The 22,054-nt window shown below is 43.3% G+C and overlaps 1 protein-coding gene across 1 annotated transcript in view; it reads left to right on the forward strand.

Moving 5' to 3' along the window:
- The window catches only part of pigk (phosphatidylinositol glycan anchor biosynthesis, class K), a 161,250-nt gene that overhangs the window by 46,930 nt on the left and 92,266 nt on the right, over positions 1-22,054 (forward strand). Inside the window, 3 exon segments of the mRNA XM_045694539.1 lie at positions 19,071-19,206; positions 21,345-21,456; positions 21,609-21,705. Coding sequence (XP_045550495.1) covers positions 19,071-19,206; positions 21,345-21,456; positions 21,609-21,705 — 345 coding nt within the window.

Here is a 22,054-nt window from a genome sequence, read left to right on the forward strand (position 1 = left end):
ACAACACTACATAATGATCTGTATGTCAGTCAGGGGGACAACACTACATAATGATCTGTATGTCAGTCAGGGGACAACACTACATAATGATCTGTATGTCAGTCAGGGGACAACACTACATAATGATCTGTATGTCAGTCGGGGACAACACTACATAATGATCTGTATGTCAGTCAGGGGGACAACACTACATAATGATCTGTATGTCAGTCAGGGGACAACACTACATAATGATCTATGTCAGTCAGGGGAACAACACTACATAATGATCTGTATGTCAGTCAGGGGGACAACACTACATAATGATCTGTATGTCAGTCAGGGGACAACACTACATAATGATCTGTATGTCAGTCAGGGGACAACACTACATAATGATCTGTATGTCAGTCAGGGGACAACACTACATAATGATCTGTATGTCAGTCAGGGGACAACACTACATAATGATCTGTATGTCAGTCAGGGGACAACACTACATAATGATCTGTATGTCAGTCAGGGGACAACACTACATAATGATCTGTATGTCAGTCAGGGGACAACACTACATAATGATCTGTATGTCAGTCAGGGGACAACACTACATAATGATCTGTATGTCAGTCAGGGGACAACACTACATAATGATCTGTATGTCAGTCAGGGGACAACACTACATAATGATCTGTATGTCAGTCAGGGGACAACACTACATAATGATCTGTATGTCAGTCAGGGGACAACACTACATAATGATCTGTATGTCAGTCAGGGGACAACACTACATAATGATCTGTATGTCAGTCAGGGGACAACACTACATAATGATCTGTATGTCAGTCAGGGGACAACACTACATAATGATCTGTATGTCTGTCAGGGGACAACACTACATAATGATCTGTATGTCAGTCAGGGGGACAACACTACATAATGATCTGTATGTCAGTCAGGGGACAACACTACATAATGATCTGTATGTCAGTCAGGGGACAACACTACATAATGATCTGTATGTCAGGTCAGGGGACAACACTACATAATGATCTGTATGTCAGTCAGGGGACAACACTACATAATGATCTGTATGTCAGTCAGGGGACAACACTACATAATGATCTGTATGTCAGTCAGGGGACAACACTACATAATGATCTGTATGTCATTGGTCAGGGGACAACACTACATAATGATCTGTATGTCAGTCAGGGGACAACACTACATAATGATCTGTATGTCAGTCAGGGGACAACACTACATAATGATCTGTATGTCAGTCAGGGGACAACACTACATAATGATCTGTATGTCAGTCAGGGGACAACACTACATAATGATCTGTATGTCAGTCAGGGGACAACACTACATAATGATCTGTATGTCAGTCAGGGGACAACACTACATAATGATCTGTATGTCAGTCAGGGGACAACACTACATAATGATCTGTATTCTGTCAGTCAGGGGACAACACTACATAATGATCTGTATGTCAGTCAGGAGACAACACTACATAATGATCTGTATGTCAGTCAGGGGGAGAACACTACATAATGAGCTGTATGTCATTGTGTCAGTCAGGGGACAACACTACATAATGATCTGTATGTCAGTCAGGGGACAACACTACATAATGATCTGTATGTCAGTCAGGGGACAACACTACATAATGATCTGTATGTCAGTCAGGGGGACAAACACTACATAATGATCTGTATGTCAGTCAGGGGACAACACTACATAATGATCTGTATGTCAGTCGGGGACAACACTACATAATGATCTGTATGTCAGTCAGGGGACAACACTACATAATGATCTGTATGTCAGTCAGGGGACAACACTACATAATGATCTGTATGTCAGTCAGGGGACAACACTACATAATGATCTGTATGTCAGTCAGGGGACAACACTACATAATGATCTGTATGTCAGTCAGGGGACAACACTACATAATGATCTGTATGTCAGTCAGGGGGACAACACTACATAATGATCCGTATGTCAGTCAGGGGACAACACTACATAATGATCTGTATGTCAGTCAGGGGACAACACTACATAATGATCTGTATGTCAGTCAGGGGACAACACTACATAATGATCTGTATGTCAGTCAGGGGGACAACACTACATAATGATCTGTATGTCAGTCAGGGGACAACACTACATAATGATCTGTATGTCGGTCAGGGACAACACTACATAATGATCTGTATGTCAGTCAGGGGACAACACTACATAATGATCTGTATGTCAGTCAGGGGACAACACTACATAATGATCTGTATGTCAGTCAGGGGACAACACTACATAATGATCTGTATGTCAGTCAGGGGACAACACTACATAATGATCTGTATGTCAGTCAGGGGACAACACTACATAATGATCTGTATGTCAGTCAGGGGACAACACTACATAATGATCTGTATGTCAGTCAGGGGACAACACTACATAATGATCTGTATGTCAGTCAGGGGACAACACTACATAATGATCTGTATGTCTGTCAGGGGACAACACTACATAATGATCTGTATGTCAGTCAGGGGGACAACACTACATAATGATCTGTATGTCAGTCAGGGGGACAACACTACATAATGATCTGTATGTCAGTCAGGGGACAACACTACATAATGATCTGTAGTGTCAGTCAGGGGACAACACTACATAATGATCTGTATGTCAGTCAGGGGACAACACTACATAATGATCTGTATGTCAGTCAGGGGACAACACTACATAATGATCTGTATGTCAGTCAGGGGACAACACTACATAATGATCTGTATGTCAGTCAGGGGACAACACTACATAATGATCTGTATGTCAGTCAGGGGACAACACTACATAATGATCTGTATGTCAGTCAGGGGACAACACTACATAATGATCTGTATGTCAGTCAGGGGACAACACTACATAATGATCTGTATGTCAGTCAGGGGGACAACACTACATAATGATCTGTATGTCAGTCAGGGGGACAACACTACATAATGATCTGTATGTCAGTCAGGGGGACAACACTACATAATGATCTGTATGTCAGTCAGGGGACAACACTACATAATGATCTGTATGTCAGTCAGGGGACAACACTACATAATGATCTGTATGTCATGTCAGTCAGGGGACAACACTACATAATGATCTGTATGTCAGTCAGGGGGACAACACTACATAATGATCTGTATGTCAGTCAGGGGACAACACTACATAATGATCTGTATGTCAGTCAGGGGACAACACTACATAATGATCTGTATGTCAGTCAGGGGACAACACTACATAATGATCTGTATGTCAGTCAGGGGGACAACACTACATAATGATCTGTATGTCAGTCAGGGGACAACACTACATAATGATCTGTATGCGGATCATATCAGTCAGGGGACAACACTACATAATGATCTGTATGTCAGTCAGGGGACAACACTACATAATGATCTGTATGTCAGTCAGGGGACAACACTACATAATGATCTGTATGTCAGTCAGGGGACAACACTACATAATGATCTGTATGTCAGTCAGGGGACAACACTACATAATGATCTGTATGTCAGTCAGGGGGACAACACTACATAATGATCTGTATGTCAGTCAGTGGACAACACTACATAATGATCTGTATGTCAGTCAGGGGACAACACTACATAATGATCTGTATGTCAGTCAGGGGAGAACACTACATAATGATCTGTATGTCATTGTGTCAGTCAGGGGGACAACACTACATAATGATCTGTATGTCAGTCAGGGGACAACACTACATAATGATCTGTATGTCAGTCAGGGGACAACACTACATAATGATCTGTATGTCAGTCAGGGGACAACACTACATAATGATCTGTATGTCAGTCAGGGGGACAACACTACATAATGATCTGTATGTCAGTCAGGGGACAACACTACATAATGATCTGTATGTCAGTCAGGGGACAACACTACATAATGATCTGTATGTCAGTCAGGGGACAACACTACATAATGATCTGTATGTCAGTCAGGGGACAACACTACATAATGATCTGTATGTCAGTCAGGGGACAACACTACATAATGATCTGTATGTCAGTCAGGGGACAACACTACATAATGATCTGTATGTCAGTCAGGGGACAACACTACATAATGATCTGTATGTCAGTCAGGGGACAACACTACATAATGATCTGTATGTCAGTCAGGGGGACAACACTACATAATGATCTGTATGTCAGTCAGGGGACAACACTACATAATGATCTGTATGTCAGTCAGGGGGACAACACTACATAATGATCTGTATGTCAGTCAGGGGGACAACACTACATAATGATCTGTATGTCAGTCAGGGGACAACACTACATAATGATCTGTATGTCAGTCAGGGGGACAACACTACATAATGATCTGTATGTCAGTCAGGGGGACAACACTACATAATGATCTGTATGTCAGTCAGGGGACAACACTACATAATGATCTGTATGTCAGTCAGGGGGACAACACTACATAATGATCTGTATGTCAGTCAGGGGACAACACTACATAATGATCTGTATGTCAGTCAGGGGGACAACACTACATAATGATCTGTATGTCAGTCAGGGGGACAACACTACATAATGATCTGTATGTCAGTCAGGGGACAACACTACATAATGATCTGTATGTCAGTCAGGGGACAACACTACATAATGATCTGTATGTCAGTCAGGGGACAACACTACATAATGATCTGTATGTCAGTCAGGGGACAACACTACATAATGATCTGTATGTCAGTCAGGGGACAACACTACATAATGATCTGTATGTCAGTCAGGGGACAACACTACATAATGATCTGTATGTCAGTCAGTCGGGACAACACTACATAATGATCTGTATGTCAGTCAGGAAGACAACACTACATAATGATCTGTATGTCAGTCAGGGGAGAACACTACATAATAAGCTGTATGTCATTGTGTCAGTCATGGGGACAACACTACATAATGATCTGTATGTCAGTCATGGGGACAACACTACATAATGATCTGTATGTCAGTCAGGGGGACAACACTACATAATGATCTGTATGTCAGTCAGGGGGACAACACTACATAATGATCTGTATGTCAGTCAGGGGGACAACACTACATAATGATCTGTATGTCAGTCAGGGGACAACACTACATAATGATCTGTATGTCAGTCAGGGGACAACACTACATAATGATCTGTATGTCAGTCAGGGGACAACACTACATAATGATCTGTATGTCAGTCAGGGGACAACACTACATAATGATCTGTATGTCAGTCAGGGGGACAACACTACATAATGATCTGTATGTCAGTCAGGGGACAACACTACATAATGATCTGTATGTCAGTCAGGGGACAACACTACATAATGATCTGTATGTCAGTCAGGGGACAACACTACATAATGATCTGTATGTCAGTCAGGGGACAACACTACATAATGATCTGTATGTCAGTCAGGGGACAACACTACATAATGATCTGTATGTCAGTCAGGGGGACAACACTACATAATGATCTGTATGTCAGTCAGGGGACAACACTACATAATGATCTGTATGTGTCAGTCAGGGGGACAACACTACATAATGATCTGTATGTCAGTCAGGGGACAACACTACATAATGATCTGTATGTCAGTCAGGGGACAACACTACATAATGATCTGTAGTGTCAGTCAGGGGACAACACTACATAATGATCTGTATGTCAGTCAGGGGACAACACTACATAATGATCTGTATGTCAGTCAGGGGACAACACTACATAATGATCTGTATGTCAGTCAGGGGACAACACTACATAATGATCTGTATGTCAGTCAGGGGACAACACTACATAATGATCTGTATGTCAGTCAGGGGACAACACTACATAATGATCTGTATGTCAGTCAGGGGACAACACTACATAATGATCTGTATGTCAGTCAGGGGACAACACTACATAATGATCTGTATGTCAGTCAGGGGACAACACTACATAATGATCTGTATGTCAGTCAGTCAGGGGGACAACACTACATAATGATCTGTATGTCAGTCAGGGGGACAACACTACATAATGATCTGTATGTCAGTCAGGGGGACAACACTACATAATGATCTGTATGTGGTCAGTCAGGGACAACACTACATAATGATCTGTATGTCAGTCAGGGGGACAACACTACATAATGATCTGTATGTCAGTCAGGGGACAACACTACATAATGATCTGTATGTCAGTCAGGGGACAACACTACATAATGATCTGTATGACAGTCAGGGGACAACACTACATAATGATCTGTATGTCAGTCAGGGGACAACACTTCATAATGATCTGTATGTCAGTCAGGGGACAACACTACATAATGATCTGTATGTCAGTCAGGGGACAACACTACATAATGATCTGTATGTCAGTCAGGGGACAACACTACATAATGATCTGTATGTCAGTCAGGGGACAACACTACATAATGATCTGTATGTCAGTCAGGGGACAACACTACATAATGATCTGTATGTCAGTCAGGGGACAACACTACATAATGATCTGTATGTCAGTCAGGGGACAACACTACATAATGATCTGTATGTCAGTCAGGGGACAACACTACATAATGATCTGTATGTCAGTCAGGGGGACAACACTACATAATGATCTGTATGTCAGTCAGGGGACAACACTACATAATGATCTGTATGTCAGTCAGGGGACAACACTACATAATGATCTGTATGTCATGTCAGGGGACAACACTACATAATGATCTGTATGTCAGTCAGGGGACAACACTACATAATGATCTGTATGTCAGTCAGGGGACAACACTACATAATGATCTGTATGTCAGTCAGGGGACAACACTACATAATGATCTGTATGTCAGTCAGGGGACAACACTACATAATGATCTGTATGTCAGTGTCAGTCAGGGGACAACACTACATAATGATCTGTATGTCAGTCAGGGGACAACACTACATAATGATCTGTATGTCAGTCAGGGGACAACACTACATAATGATCTGTATGTCAGTCAGGGGACAACACTACATAATGATCTGTATGTCAGTCAGGGGACAACACTACATAATGATCTGTATGTCAGTCAGGGGACAACACTACATAATGATCTGTATGTCAGTCAGGGGACAACACTACATAATGATCTGTATGTCAGTCAGGGGACAACACTACATAATGATCTGTATGTCAGTCAGGGGACAACACTACATAATGATCTGTATGTCAGTCAGTCGGGACAACACTACATAATGATCTGTATGTCAGTCAGGGGACAACACTACATAATGATCTGTATGTCAGTCAGGGGACAACACTACATAATGATCTGTATGTCAGTCAGGGGACAACACTACATAATGATCTGTATGTCAGTCAGGGGGACAACACTACATAATGATCTGTATGTCAGTCAGGGGACAACACTACATAATGATCTGTGTCATGTCAGTCAGGGGACAACACTACATAATGATCTGTATGTCAGTCAGGGGACAACACTACATAATGATCTGTATGTCAGTCAGGGGACAACACTACATAATGATCTGTATGTCAGTCAGGGGACAACACTACATAATGATCTGTATGTCAGTCAGGGGACAACACTACATAATGATCTGTATGTCAGTCAGTCAGGGGACAACACTACATAATGATCTGTATGTCAGTCAGGGGGACAACACTACATAATGATCTGTATGTCAGTCAGGGGACAACACTACATAATGATCTGTATGTCAGTCAGGGGACAACACTACATAATGATCTGTATGTCAGTCAGGGGGACAACACTACATAATGATCTGTATGTCAGTCAGGGGACAACACTACATAATGATCTGTATGTCAGTCAGGGGACAACACTACATAATGATCTGTATGTCAGTCAGGGGACAACACTACATAATGATCTGTATGTCAGTCAGGGGACAACACTACATAATGATCTGTATGTCAGTCAGGGGACAACACTACATAATGATCTGTATGTCAGTCAGGGGACAACACTACATAATGATCTGTATGTCAGTCAGGGGACAACACTACATAATGATCTGTATGTCAGTCAGGGGACAACACTACATAATGATCTGTATGTCAGTCAGGGGACAACACTACATAATGATCTGTATGTCAGTCAGGGGACAACACTACATAATGATCTGTATGTCAGTCAGGGGACAACACTACATAATGATCTGTATGTCAGTCAGGGGACAACACTACATAATGATCTGTATGTCAGTCAGGGGACAACACTACATAATGATCTGTATGTCAGTCAGGGGACAACACTACATAATGATCTGTATGTCAGTCAGGGGACAACACTACATAATGATCTGTATGTCAGTCAGGGGACAACACTACATAATGATCTGTATGTCAGTCAGGGGACAACACTACATAATGATCTGTATGTCAGTCAGGGGACAACACTACATAATGATCTGTATGTCAGTCAGGGGACAACACTACATAATGATCTGTATGTCAGTCAGGGGACAACACTACATAATGATCTGTATGTCAGTCAGGGGACAACACTACATAATGATCTGTATGTCAGTCAGGGGACAACACTACATAATGATCTGTATGTCAGTCAGGAAGACAACACTACATAATGATCTATATGTCAGTCAGGGGAGAACACTACATAATGATCTGTAGTCATATGTCAGTCAGGGGACAACACTACATAATGATCTGTATGTCAGTCATGGGGACAACACTACATAATGATCTGTATGTCAGTCAGGGGGACAACACTACATAATGATCTGTATGTCAGTCAGGGGGACAACACTACATAATGATCTGTATGTCAGTCAGGGGACAACACTACATAATGATCTGTATGTCAGTCAGGGGACAACACTACATAATGATCTGTATGTCAGTCAGGGGACAACACTACATAATGATCTGTATGTCAGTCAGGGGACAACACTACATAATGATCTGTATGTCAGTCGGGGGACAACACTACATAATGATCTGTATGTCAGTCAGGGGACAACACTACATAATGATCTGTATGTCAGTCAGGGGACAACACTACATAATGATCTGTATGTCAGTCAGGGGACAACACTACATAATGATCTGTATGTCAGTCAGGGGACAACACTACATAATGATCTGTATGTCAGTCAGTGGGACAACACTACATAATGATCTGTGTCTGTCAGTCAGGGGACAACACTACATAATGATCTGTATGTCAGTCAGGGGGACAACACTACATAATAATCTGTATGTCAGTCAGTCGGGGACAACACTACATAATGATCTGTATGTCAGTCATGGGGACAACACTACATAATGATCTGTATGTCAGTCAGGGGGACAACACTACATAATGATCTGTATGTCAGTCGGGGGACAACACTACATAATGATCTGTATGTCAGTCAGGGGGACAACACTACATAATGATCTGTATGTCAGTCAGGGGACAACACTACATAATGATCTGTATGTCAGTCAGGGGACAACACTACATAATGATCTGTATGTCAGTCAGGGGACAACACTACATAATGATCTGTATGTCAGTCAGGGGACAACACTACATAATGATCTGTATGTCAGTCAGGGGACAACACTACATAATGATCTGTATGTCAGTCAGGGGGACAACACTACATAATGATCTGTATGTCAGTCAGGGGGACAACACTACATAATGATCTGTATGTCAGTCAGGGGGACAACACTACATAATGATCTGTATGTCAGTCAGGGGACAACACTACATAATGATCTGTATGTCAGTCAGGGGACAACACTACATAATGATCTGTATGTCAGTCAGGGGACAACACTACATAATGATCTGTATGTCAGTCAGGGGACAACACTACATAATGATCTGTATGTCAGTCAGGGGGACAACACTACATAATGATCTGTATGTCAGTCAGGGGACAACACTACATAATGATCTGTATGTCAGTCAGGGGACAACACTACATAATGATCTGTATGACAGTCAGGGGACAACACTACATAATGATCTGTATGTCAGTCAGGGGACAACACTACATAATGATCTGTATGTCTGTCAGGGGACAACACTACATAATGATCTGTATGTCAGTCAGGGGAGAACACTACATAATGATATGTATGTCAGTGAGTGGAAAACACTACATAATGATCTGTATGTCAGTCTGTGGGACAACACTACATAATGATCTGTATGTCAGTCAGGGGAAAACACTACATAATGATCTGTATGTCAGTCAGTGGACAACACTACATAATGATCTGTATGTCAGTCAGGGGGACAACACTACATAATGATCTGTATGTCAGTCAGGGGAGAACACTACATAATGATCTGTAGTCAGTGTCAGTCAGGGGACAACACTACATAATGATCTGTATGTCAGTCAGGGGACAACACTACATAATGATCTGTATGTGTCAGTCAGGGGACAACACTACATAATGATCTGTATGTCAGTCAGGGGACAACACTACATAATGATCTGTATGTCAGTCAGGGGGACAACACTACATAATGATCTGTATGTCAGTCAGGGGAGAACACTACATAATGATCTGTATGTCAGTCAGGGGACAACACTACATAATGATCTGTATGTCAGTCAGGGGACAACACTACATAATGATCTGTATGTCAGTCAGGGGACAACACTACATAATGATCTGTATGTCAGTCAGGGGACAACACTACATAATGATCTGTATGTCAGTCAGGGGGACAACACTACATAATGATCTGTATGTCAGTCAGGGGACAACACTACATAATGATCTGTATGTCAGTCAGGGGGACAACACTACATAATGATCTGTATGTCAGTCAGGGGACAACACTACATAATGATCTGTATGTCAGTCAGGGGACAACACTACATAATGATCTGTATGTCAGTCAGGGGACAACACTACATAATGATCTGTATGTCAGTCAGGGGACAACACTACATAATGATCTGTATGTCAGTCAGGGGACAACACTACATAATGATCTGTATGTCAGTCAGGGGACAACACTACATAATGATCTGTATGTCAGTCAGGGGACAACACTACATAATGATCTGTATGTCAGTCAGGGGACAACACTACATAATGATCTGTATGTCAGTCAGGGGGACAACACTACATAATGATCTGTATGTCAGTCAGGGGACAACACTACATAATGATCTGTATGTCAGTCAGGGGACAACACTACATAATGATCTGTATGTCAGTCAGGGGACAACACTACATAATGATCTGTATGTCAGTCAGGGGACAACACTACATAATGATCTGTATGTCAGTCAGGGGACAACACTACATAATGATCTGTATGTCAGTCAGGGGGACAACACTACATAATGATCTGTATGTCAGTCAGGGGACAACACTACATAATGATCTGTATGTCAGTCAGGGGACAACACTACATAATGATCTGTATCTCAGTCAGGGGACAACACTACATAATGATCTGTATGTCAGTCAGGGGACAACACTACATAATGATCTGTATGTCAGTCAGGGGACAACACTACGTAATGATCTGTATGTCAGTCAGGGGACAACACTACATAATGATCTGTATGTCAGTCAGGGGACAACACTACATAATGATCTGTATGTCAGTCAGGGGACAACACTACATAATGATCTGTATGTCAGTCAGGGGACAACACTACATAATGATCTGTATGTCAGTCAGGGGGACAACACTACATAATGATCTGTATGTCAGTCAGGGGACAACACTACATAATGATCTGTATGTCAGTCAGGGGACAACACTACATAATGATCTGTATGTCAGTCAGGGGACAACACTACATAATGATCTGTATGTCAGTCAGGGGACAACACTACATAATGATCTGTATGTCAGTCAGGGGACAACACTACATAATGATCTGTATGTCAGTCAGGGGGACAACACTACATAATGATCTGTATGTCAGTCAGGGGACAACACTACATAATGATCTGTATGTCAGTCAGGGGACAACACTACATAATGATCTGTATGTCAGTCAGGGGACAACACTACATAATGATCTGTATGTCAGTCAGGGGAAAACACTACATAATGATCTGTATGTCAGTCAGGGGACAACACTACATAATGATCTGTATGTCAGTCAGGGGACAACACTACATAATGATCTGTATGTCAGTCAGGGGGACAACACTACATAATGATCTGTATGTCAGTCAGGGGAGAACACTACATAATGAGCTGTATGTCATTGTGTCAGTCATGGGGACAACACTACATAATGATCTGTATGTCAGTCATGGGGACAACACTACATAATGATCTGTATGTCAGTCAGGGGGACAACACTACATAATGATCTGTATGTCAGTCAGGGGGACAACACTACATAATGATCTGTATGTCAGTCAGGGGACAACACTACATAATGATCTGTATGTCAGTCAGGGGACAACACTACATAATGATCTGTATGTCAGTCAGGGGGACAACACTACATAATGATCTGTATGTCAGTCAGGGGGACAACACTACATAATGATCTGTATGTCAGTCAGGGGACAACACTACATAATGATCTGTATGTCAGTCAGGGGACAACACTACATAATGATCTGTATGTCAGTCAGGGGACAACACTACATAATGATCTGTATGTCAGTCAGGGGACAACACTACATAATGATCTGTATGTCAGTCAGGGGACAACACTACATAATGATCTGTATGTCAGTCAGGGGACAACACTACATAATGATCTGTATGTCATGTCAGTCAGGGGACAACACTACATAATGATCTGTATGTCAGTCAGTCAGGGGGACAACACTACATAATGATCTGTATGTCAGTCAGGGGACAACACTACATAATGATCTGTATGTGTCAGTCAGGGGACAACACTACATAATGATCTGTATGTCAGTCAGGGGACAACACTACATAATGATCTGTATGTCATGTCAGTCAGGGGACAACACTACATAATGATCTGTATGTCAGTCAGGGGACAACACTACATAATGATCTGTATGTCAGTCAGGGGACAACACTACATAATGATCTGTATGTCAGTCAGGGGGACAACACTACATAATGATCTGTATGTCAGTCAGGCGGGGACAACACTACATAATGATCTGTATGTCAGTCAGGGGACAACACTACATAATGATCTGTATGTCAGTCAGGGGACAACACTACATAATGATCTGTATGTCAGTCAGGGGACAACACTACATAATGATCTGTATGTCAGTCAGGGGACAACACTACATAATGATCTGTATGTCAGTCAGTCAGGGGACAACACTACATAATGATCTGTATGTCAGTCAGGGGACAACACTACATAATGATCTGTATGTCAGTCAGGGGACAACACTACATAATGATCTGTATGTCAGTCAGGGGACAACACTACATAATGATCTGTATGTCAGTCAGGGGACAACACTACATAATGATCTGTATGTCAGTCAGGGGACAACACTACATAATGATCTGTATGTCAGTCAGGGGACAACACTACATAATGATCTGTATGTCAGTCAGGGGACAACACTACATAATGATCTGTATGTCAGTCAGGGGGACAACACTACATAATGATCTGTATGTCAGTCAGGGGACAACACTACATAATGATCTGTATGTCAGTCAGGGGACAACACTACATAATGATCTGTATGTCAGTCAGGGGACAACACTACATAATGATCTGTATGTCAGTCAGGGGACAACACTACATAATGATCTGTATGTCAGTCAGGGGACAACACTACATAATGATCTGTATGTCAGTCAGGGGACAACACTACATAATGATCTGTATGTCAGTCAGGGGACAACACTACATAATGATCTGTATGTCAGTCAGGGGACAACACTACATAATGATCTGTATGTCAGTCAGGGGACAACACTACATAATGATCTGTATGTCAGTCAGGGGACAACACTACATAATGATCTGTATGTCAGTCAGGGGGACAACACTACATAATGATCTGTATGTCAGTCAGGGGACAACACTACATAATGATCTGTATGTCAGTCAGGGGACAACACTACATAATGATCTGTATGTCAGTCAGGGGACAACACTACATAATGATCTGTATGTCAGTCAGGGGACAACACTACATAATGATCTGTATGTCAGTCAGGGGACAACACTACATAATGATCTGTATGTCAGTCAGGGGACAACACTACATAATGATCTGTATGTCTGTCAGGGGACAACACTACATAATGATCTGTATGTCATGTCAGTCAGGGGACAACACTACATAATGATCTGTATGTCGTGTCAGTCAGGGGAGAACACTACATAATGATCTGTATGTCAGTCAGGGGACAACACTACATAATGATCTGTATGTCATTATGTCAGTCAGGGGACAGCACTACATAATGATCTGTATGTCAGTCAGGGGACAACACTACATAATGATCTGTATGTCATGTGTCAGTCAGGGGACAACACTACATAATGATCTGTATGTCAGTCAGGGGACAACACTACATAATGATCTGTATGTCAGTCAGGGGGACAACACTACATAATGATCTGTATGTCAGTCAGGGGACAACACTACATAATGATCTGTATGTCAGTCAGGGGACAACACTACATAATGATCTGTATGTCAGTCAGGGGACAACACTACATAATGATCTGTATGTCAGTCAGGGGACAACACTACATAATGATCTGTATGTCAGTCAGGGGACAACACTACATAATGATCTGTATGTCAGTCAGTCAGGGGACAACACTACATAATGATCTGTATGTCAGTCAGGGGACAACACTACATAATGATCTGTATGTCAGTCAGGGGACAACACTACATAATGATCTGTATGTCAGTCAGGGGACAACACTACATAATGATCTGTATGTCAGTCAGGGGACAACACTACATAATGATCTGTATGTCAGTCAGGGGACAGCACTACATAATGATCTGAATGACAGTCAGGGGGACAACACTACATAATGATCTGTATGACAGTCATAGGGACAACACTTCATAATGATCTGTATGTCATTGTGTCAGTCAAGGGGACAACACTTCATAATGATCTGTATGTCAGTCAGGGGACAACTCTACATAATGATCTGTATGTCAGTCAGGGGACAACTCTACATAATGATCTGTATGTCAGTCAGGGGACAACACTACATAATGATCTGTATGTCAGTCAGGGGACAACACTACATAATGATCTGTATGTCAGTCAGGGGACAACACTACATAATGATCTGTATGTCAGTCAGGGGACAACACTACATAATGATCTGTATGTCAGTCAGGGGGACAACACTACATAATGATCTGTATGTCAGTCAGGGGACAACACTACATAATGATCTGTATGTCAGTCAGGGGGACAACACTACATAATGATCTGTATGTCAGTCAGGGAGACAACACTACATAATGATCTGTATGTCAGTCAGGGGACAACACTACATAATGATCTGTATGTCATTCAGGGGAACAACACTACATAATGATCTGTATGTCAGTCAGGGGGACAACACTACATAATGATCTGTATGTGCTCCCAGGGGGACAACACTACATAATGATCTGTATGACAGTCAGGGGACATCACTACACAATGATCTGTATGACTTTCAGGGGGACAACAATACATAATGATCTGTATAACAGTCAGGGGGACAACACTACATAATGATCTGTATGTCTGTCAGGGGACAACACTACATAATGATCTGTATGTCAGTCAGGGGAACAACACTAAATAATGATCTGTATGTCATTGTGTCAGTCAGGGGAGAACACTACATAATGATCTGTATGTCAGTCAGGGGAGAACACTACATAATGATCTGTATGTCATTGTGTCAGTCAGGGGGACAACACTACATAATGATCTGTATGTCAGTCAGGGGGACAACACTACATAATGATCTGTATGTCATTGTGTCAGTCAGGGGACAACACTACATAATGATCTGTATGTCAGTCAGGGGACAACACTACATAATGATCTGTATGTCATTGTGTCAGCGGGACAACACTACATAATTATCTGTATGTCAGTCAGGGGACAGCACTACATAATGATCTGTATGTCAGTCAGGGGAGAACACTACATAATGATCTGTATGTCATTAGTCAGGGGAAAACACTACATAATGATCTGTATGTCAGTCAGGGGAGAACACTACATAATGATCTGTATGTCATTGTGTCAGTCAGGGGATCAACACTACATAATGATCTGTATGTCAGTCAGGGGACAACACTACATAATGATCTGATGTATTTGTCAGTCAGGGGACAACACTACATAATGATCTGTATGTCAGTCAGGGGACAACACTACATAATGATCTGTATGTCAGTCAGGGGACAACACTACATAATGATCTGTATGTCAGTCAGGGGACAACACTACATAATGATCTGTATGTCAGTCAGGGGACAACACTACATAATGATCTGTATGTCAGTCAGGGGACAACACTACATAATGATCTGAATGACAGTCAGGGGACAACACTACATAATGATCTGTATGTCAGTCAGGGGACAGCACTACATAATGATCTGAATGACAGTCAGGGGGACAACACTACATAATGATCTGTATGTCAGTCAGGGGACAACACTACATAATGATCTGTATGTCAGTCAGGGGACAACACTACATAATGATCTGTATGTCAGTCAGGGGACAACACTACATAATGATCTGTATGTCAGTCAGGGGACAACACTACATAATGATCTGTATGTCATTATGTCTGTCAGGGGACAGCACTACATAATGATCTGTATGTCAGTCAGGGGACAACACTACATAATGATCTGTATGACAGTCAGGGGGACAACACTACATAATGATCTGTATGACAGTCAGGGGGACAACACTACATAATGATCTGTATGTCAGTCAGGGGGACAACACTACATAATGATCTGTATGTCTGTCAGGGACAACACTACATAATGATCTGTATGTCAGTCAGGGGAACAACACTAAATAATGATCTGTATGTCATTGTGTCAGTCAGGGGAGAACACTATATAATGATCTGTATGTCAGTCAGGGGACAACACTACATAATGATCTGTATGACAGTCAGGGGGACAACACTACATAATGATCTGTATGACAGTCAGGGGGACAACACTACATAATGATCTGTATGACAGTCATAGGGACAACACTACATAATGATCTGTATGACAGTCAGGGGACAACACTACATAATGATCTGTATGTCAGTCAGGGGACAACACTACATAATGATCTGTGTGTCAGTCAGGGGACAACACTACATAATGATCTGTGTGTCAGTCAGGGGACAACACTACATAATGATCTGTGTGTCAGTCAGGGGACAACACTACATAATGATCTGTATGTCAGTCAGGGGACAACACTACATAATGATCTGTATGTCAGTCAGGGGACAACACTACATAATGATCTGTATGTCAGTCAGGGGACAACACTACATAATGATCTGTATGTCAGTCAGGGGACAACACTACATAATGATCTGTATGTCAGTCAGGGGACAACACTACATAATGATCTGTATGTCAGTCAGGGGACAACACTACATAATGATCTGTATGTCAGTCAGGGGACAACACTACATAATGATCTGTATGTCAGTCAGGGGACAACGCTACATAATGATCTGTATGTCAGTCAGGGGACAACGCTACATAATGATCTGTATGTCAGTCAGGGGACAACACTACATAATGATCTGTATGTCATTGTGTCAGTCAGGGGGACAACACTACATAATGATCTGTATGTCAGTCAGGGGACAACACTACATAATGATCTGTATGACAGTCAGGGGGACAACACTACATAATGATCTGTATGACAGTCAGGGGGACAACACTACATAATGATAAGTATGTCAGTCAGGGGGACAACACTACATAATGATCATTATGTCAGTCAGGGGACAACACTACATAATGATAAGTATTTCAGTCAAGGGACAACACTACATAATGATCTGTATGTCAGTCAGGGGGACAACACTTCATTGTCCCTCTGACACTGAGGCTGCATGACAATGACCTTTCATAGTTTACTCAGACTGGTCTGTGCTCTCTAGCTATAACAGGCAATTTTAATTATACAATATATCAACGTTGCTCACTTTGCACGCTGATCCAATGTAACAGTGTGTACATCTAACAGAACTGTCCTCAAGGTCTGGGGCTGCATCACGGCTAAATTATATATTATTTAAAACTGGTGGAGTTTTAGACGCACGTAAAGAGCGGACGGAGAGAAGCAGGTGAGTGAGGACTGGTAGGGGATGCTGAGAGAAGCAGGTGAGTGAGGGCTGGTAGGGGATGCCGAGAGAAACGGGTGAGTGAGGGCTGGTAGGTGGATGCTGAGAGAAACAGGTGAGTGAGGACTGGTAGGGGATGCTGAGAGAAGCAGGTGAGTGAGGGCTGGTAGGGGATGCTGAGAGAAGCGGGTGAGTGAGGACTGGTAGGGGATGCTGAGTGAAGCAGGTGAGTAGTTCGGTAGGGCTGGAAAGAGTTGATTGTATCATATGAAACGGTACTACGGTATTCTAAAATTTTGGTATCACAATGTTTTGGTAACGTGATATAACTGTGGTACCGGTATACCATGCGAACACTAATCTATACCAGTTATGGACCCCGGGGTCTGTCTCTGTCTGACAGAGCGCCGCTCCACCACGGGGTCTGTCTCTGTCTGACAGAGCGCCGCTCCACCACGGGGTCTATCTCTGTCTGACAGAGCGCCGCTCCACCCCGGGGTCTGTCTCTGTCTGACAGAGCGCCGCTCCACCCCCGGGGTCTGTCTCTGTCTGACAGAGCGCCGCTCCACCCCGGGGTCTGTCTCTGTCTGACAGAGTGCCGCTCCACCACAGGTGACATATAAACAGGTCAAAGATGGACATGTTATAACTGGTCCCCTCCCCTCTCTCTCTTTACTTCCCTCCTTCCTTCCTTCCTTCCTCCCTCCCTACCTACCTTCTCTCCAGTCACATAGTTTTGATGCTGGCCGACGACATGGCGTGTAACCATAGAAACCCAAAGCCGGCCACGGTGTTCAGTCACAAGAACATGGAGCTCAACGTGTACGGAGATGACGTGGAGGTGGATTACCGTGGTTACGAGGTGAGTGTGTTTTAACGGCGTAGAATACACACCTCGGATTTGTAATTTTTAACTGTACAAATGTTGTACCCCAAAAACACATCCCATTGAATCAAGCTTGTGGATGTTTTTTGTGCGATATTCCAAATGTCTTATCGCAGAATATATATATTTTTCTTCCTTCTGTACTTTTATGAGCGTTTGTCCGCTTGTTCTCATGCTGTCTATTTGGTCTCGTCTCCTTTTGTTTTGTGTGCACCTTCCATTTACACCAGAGAGCAGTATACAGTGCATTCTGGAAAGTATTCAGACCCCTTTACTTTTTCCATATTTTGTTACGTTACAGCCTTATTCTAAAATGGATTCAATTGTTTTTTTCCCCCCCATCAATCTACAGTCGTGGCCAAAAGTTTTGAGAATGACACAAATATTAATTTCCACAAAGTTTGCTGCTTCAGTGTCTTTAGATATTTTTGTCGGATGTTACTATGGAATACTGAAGTATAATTACAAGCATTTCATAAGTGCAAAAGGCTTTTATTGACAATTACATGAAGTTGATGCAAAGAGTCAATATTTGCAGTGTTGACCCTTCTTTTTCAAGACCTCTGCAATCCGCCTTGGCATGCTGTCAATTAACTTCTGGGCCACATCCTGACTGATGGCAGCTCATTCTTGCATAATCAATGCTTGGAGTTTGTCAGAATTTGTGGGTTTTTGTTTGTCCACCCGCCTCTTGAGGATTGACCACAAGTTCTCAATGGGATTAAGGTCTGGGGAGTTTCCTGGCCATGGACCCAAAATATCGATATTTTGTTCCCCGAGCCACTTAGTTATCACTTTTGCCTTTCGGCAAGGTGCTCCATCATGCTGGAAAAGGGATTGTTTGTCACCAAACTGTTCCTGGATGGTTGGGAGAAGTTGCTCTCGGAGGATGTGTGTGCTCTCTCTCTCCCACTCACATTGTGTGCTCTCTCTCTCTCCCTCACATTGTGTGCTCTCTCTCTCTCCCTCACATTGTGTGCTCTCTCTCTCCCCCTCACATTGTGTGCTCTCTCTCTCCCCCTCACATTGTGCTCTCTCTCTCTCCCCCTAACATTGTGCTCTCTCTCTCTCCCCCTAACATTGTGCTCTCTCTCTCTCCCCCTAACATTGTGCTCTCTCTCTCTCCCCCTAACATTGTGCGCTCTCTCTCCCCTCACATTGTGCGCTCTCTCTCTCCCCCTCACATTGTGTGCTCTCTCTCTCCCCCTCACATTGTGTGCTCTCTCTCTCTCTCTCCCCTTACATTGTGTGCTCTCTCTCTCTCTCCCCTCACATTGTGTGCTCTCTCTCTCTCCCCCTCACATTGTGTGCTCTCTCTCTCTCCCCCTCACATTGTGTGCTCTCTCTGTCTCCCCCTCACATTGTGTGCTCTCTCTCTCCCCCTCACATTGTGTGCTCTCTCTCTCTCCCCTCACATTGTGTGCTCTCTCTCTCTCCCCCTCACATTGTGTGCTCTCTCTCTCTCCCCCTCACATTGTGTGCTCTCTCTCTCTCCCCCTCACATTGTGTGCTCTCTCTCTCTCCCCCTCACATTGTGTGCTCTCTCTCTCTCCCCCTCACATTGTGTGCTCTCTCTCTCTCCCCCTCACATTGTGTGCTCTCTCTCTCTCCCCCTCACATTGTGTGCTCTCTCTCTCTCCCCCTCACATTGTGTGCTCTCTCTCTCTCCCCCTCACATTGTGTGCTCTCTCTCTCTCCCCCTCACATTGTGTGCTCTCTCTCTCTCCCCCTCACATTGTGTGCTCTCTCTCTCTCCCCCTCACATTGTGTGCTCTCTCTGTCTCTCCCTCACATTGGGTGCTCTCTCGCTCCCCCTCACATTGTGTGCTCTCTCTCTCTCTCCCCCTCACATTGTGTGCTCTCTCTCTCTCCCCCTCACATTGTGTGCTCTCTCTCTCTCCCTCACATTGTGTGCTCTCTCTCTCTCCCTCACATTGTGTGTGCTCTCTCTCTCTCCCTCACATTGTGTGTGCTCTCTCTCTCTCTCCCTCACATTGTGTGCTCTCTCTCTCTCCCTCTCACATTGTGTGCTCTCTCTCTCTCTCTCCCTCACATTGTGTGCTCTCTCTCTCTCTCTCCCTCTCACATTGTGTGCTCTCTCTTTCTGTTTTCAGGTGACCGTTGAGAACTTCCTCCGTGTTCTGACGGGAAGGCTGCCACCCAGCACCCCGCGCTCCAAACGCCTCCTCTCTGACGACCACAGCAACATCCTCATCTACCTCACTGGTACACACACGCCACACACGCACGCACGCAGGCAGGCAGGCAGGCAGGCAGGCAGGCAGGCAGGCAGGCAGACAGACAGACACATGTATACAGACGCGTGCACAGTACTTTGATGGATGGATGGATGGATTGATTGATGGGTTGATTGACAGGCCACGGTGGGAACGGCTTCCTGAAGTTCCAGGACTCTGAAGAGATCAGCAACGTGGAGCTGGCCGACGCCTTTGAACAGATGTGGACGAAGAGAAGGTAAGGGAGAGGAGGGTGGAGGAGAGGAGGGGGAGGAGAGGTAACAGATGTGGACGAAGAGAAGGTAAGGGAGAGAAGAGAGGAGGGGGGAGGAGAGGAGGAGGACAGAGAAGGTAAGGGAAAACCCCCCTGATTTGTACAAAATAACATGGGAACATATTGGCATAGCACGAATCATACACACGATTGTAAATACCACCGAAAGCGGTCCATCTCCGTGCAAATCATATGGCAATTTTCCGATGGCAATTGCCAATTGTAACACCCCGAATTTCCTTTAGATGGCGAGCGCGCTCCACCGTGGATTTTCATACAGCAAATGATACCCAAGTCTACACCCAAGGGTCAG

The sequence above is a fragment of the Salmo salar genome, chromosome ssa14 (assembly GCF_905237065.1).
Source record: "Salmo salar chromosome ssa14, Ssal_v3.1, whole genome shotgun sequence".
In the NCBI taxonomy this organism is placed as follows: Eukaryota; Metazoa; Chordata; class Actinopteri; order Salmoniformes; family Salmonidae; genus Salmo; species Salmo salar.